The sequence below is a fragment of the Penaeus monodon genome, chromosome 23 (assembly GCF_015228065.2).
Source record: "Penaeus monodon isolate SGIC_2016 chromosome 23, NSTDA_Pmon_1, whole genome shotgun sequence".
In the NCBI taxonomy this organism is placed as follows: domain Eukaryota; kingdom Metazoa; phylum Arthropoda; class Malacostraca; order Decapoda; family Penaeidae; genus Penaeus; species Penaeus monodon.
In genome coordinates, this window is record NC_051408.1 from 34,156,109 (window position 1) to 34,156,905 (window position 797).

Below are 797 nucleotides of genomic sequence, written 5' to 3' on the forward strand. Positions count from 1 at the left end.
TGACAATATACAGTATATAAAAATGGATTCTTATGAAGATTTTCAATCTTTATTATTGAAATTCTACTGAAATAATGGTAATATGTTTATACATCATATATTTTTGGTCCTGACACACATGTTCACATAGCAACAGACTTTTAAGCAGTCTCACCAAAAATGCAATATAGGGTGCAGTAGTTCCAAAGGATGATGAAATAAGGGATGACAATCCTGTCCCAGCAGCTCGGTGAGTTGTTGGATAGATTTCTGCACACTGGATGTACACCACCAGGAAGCTCATAGTGATGAATAGTTTGCTCAGGATATGCATAGTGATGTTAAGCCACAGTGCACTATCTGGTTGTCAAAAGTAAAAATATTTGTAAACAACATAAGAATTCTGATATGCATGGCTATTTTCATTTCTAAAAGTATTTCTTTGAAATATATAAAAGCGATACATATAATAAAACTACACTATAAAAAAGAGCTCATGTTCTTACTCAAGGTGAAAATTGCAATGACAGCAAAGACAGATGCCATGAGAAAACAACCAGCTTCTGTCCATCTTCTTCCTATGTAATTAGCAGCCCACCAAGCTAAGATATTTGAGGGAAGCTCAGTAATACTAAGCAAGAAGAAGTTGATGAACTCATTGCCGCTCATGTTGGTTGTATTATATGCCAGGCCATAGTAAAAGAGGTTATTACAAGTACTGAAAAAAAAAAATTAAATGTGTGCGTGATTTCTACAATGAAATAATATATATTGTAAAATTTCATCCTGTAATAGAAAAAGTTTTAGAAAGTGAAAAC

The 797-nt window shown here is 33.1% G+C and overlaps 1 protein-coding gene across 1 annotated transcript in view; it reads right to left on the minus strand.

The window, feature by feature from the left end:
* Positions 1-31: 31 nt before the first annotated feature.
* LOC119588218 (carcinine transporter-like) overlaps positions 32-797 on the minus strand; it is a 19,073-nt gene continuing 18,307 nt past the window's right edge. The window contains exons 8-9 of the mRNA XM_037936919.1: positions 486-697; positions 32-339 (exon numbers count right to left, since the gene is read on the minus strand). Of these exons, the coding sequence (XP_037792847.1) occupies positions 53-339; positions 486-697 (499 nt within the window). The 3' untranslated portion in view covers positions 32-52. The remainder of the gene's footprint in view (positions 340-485; positions 698-797) is intronic.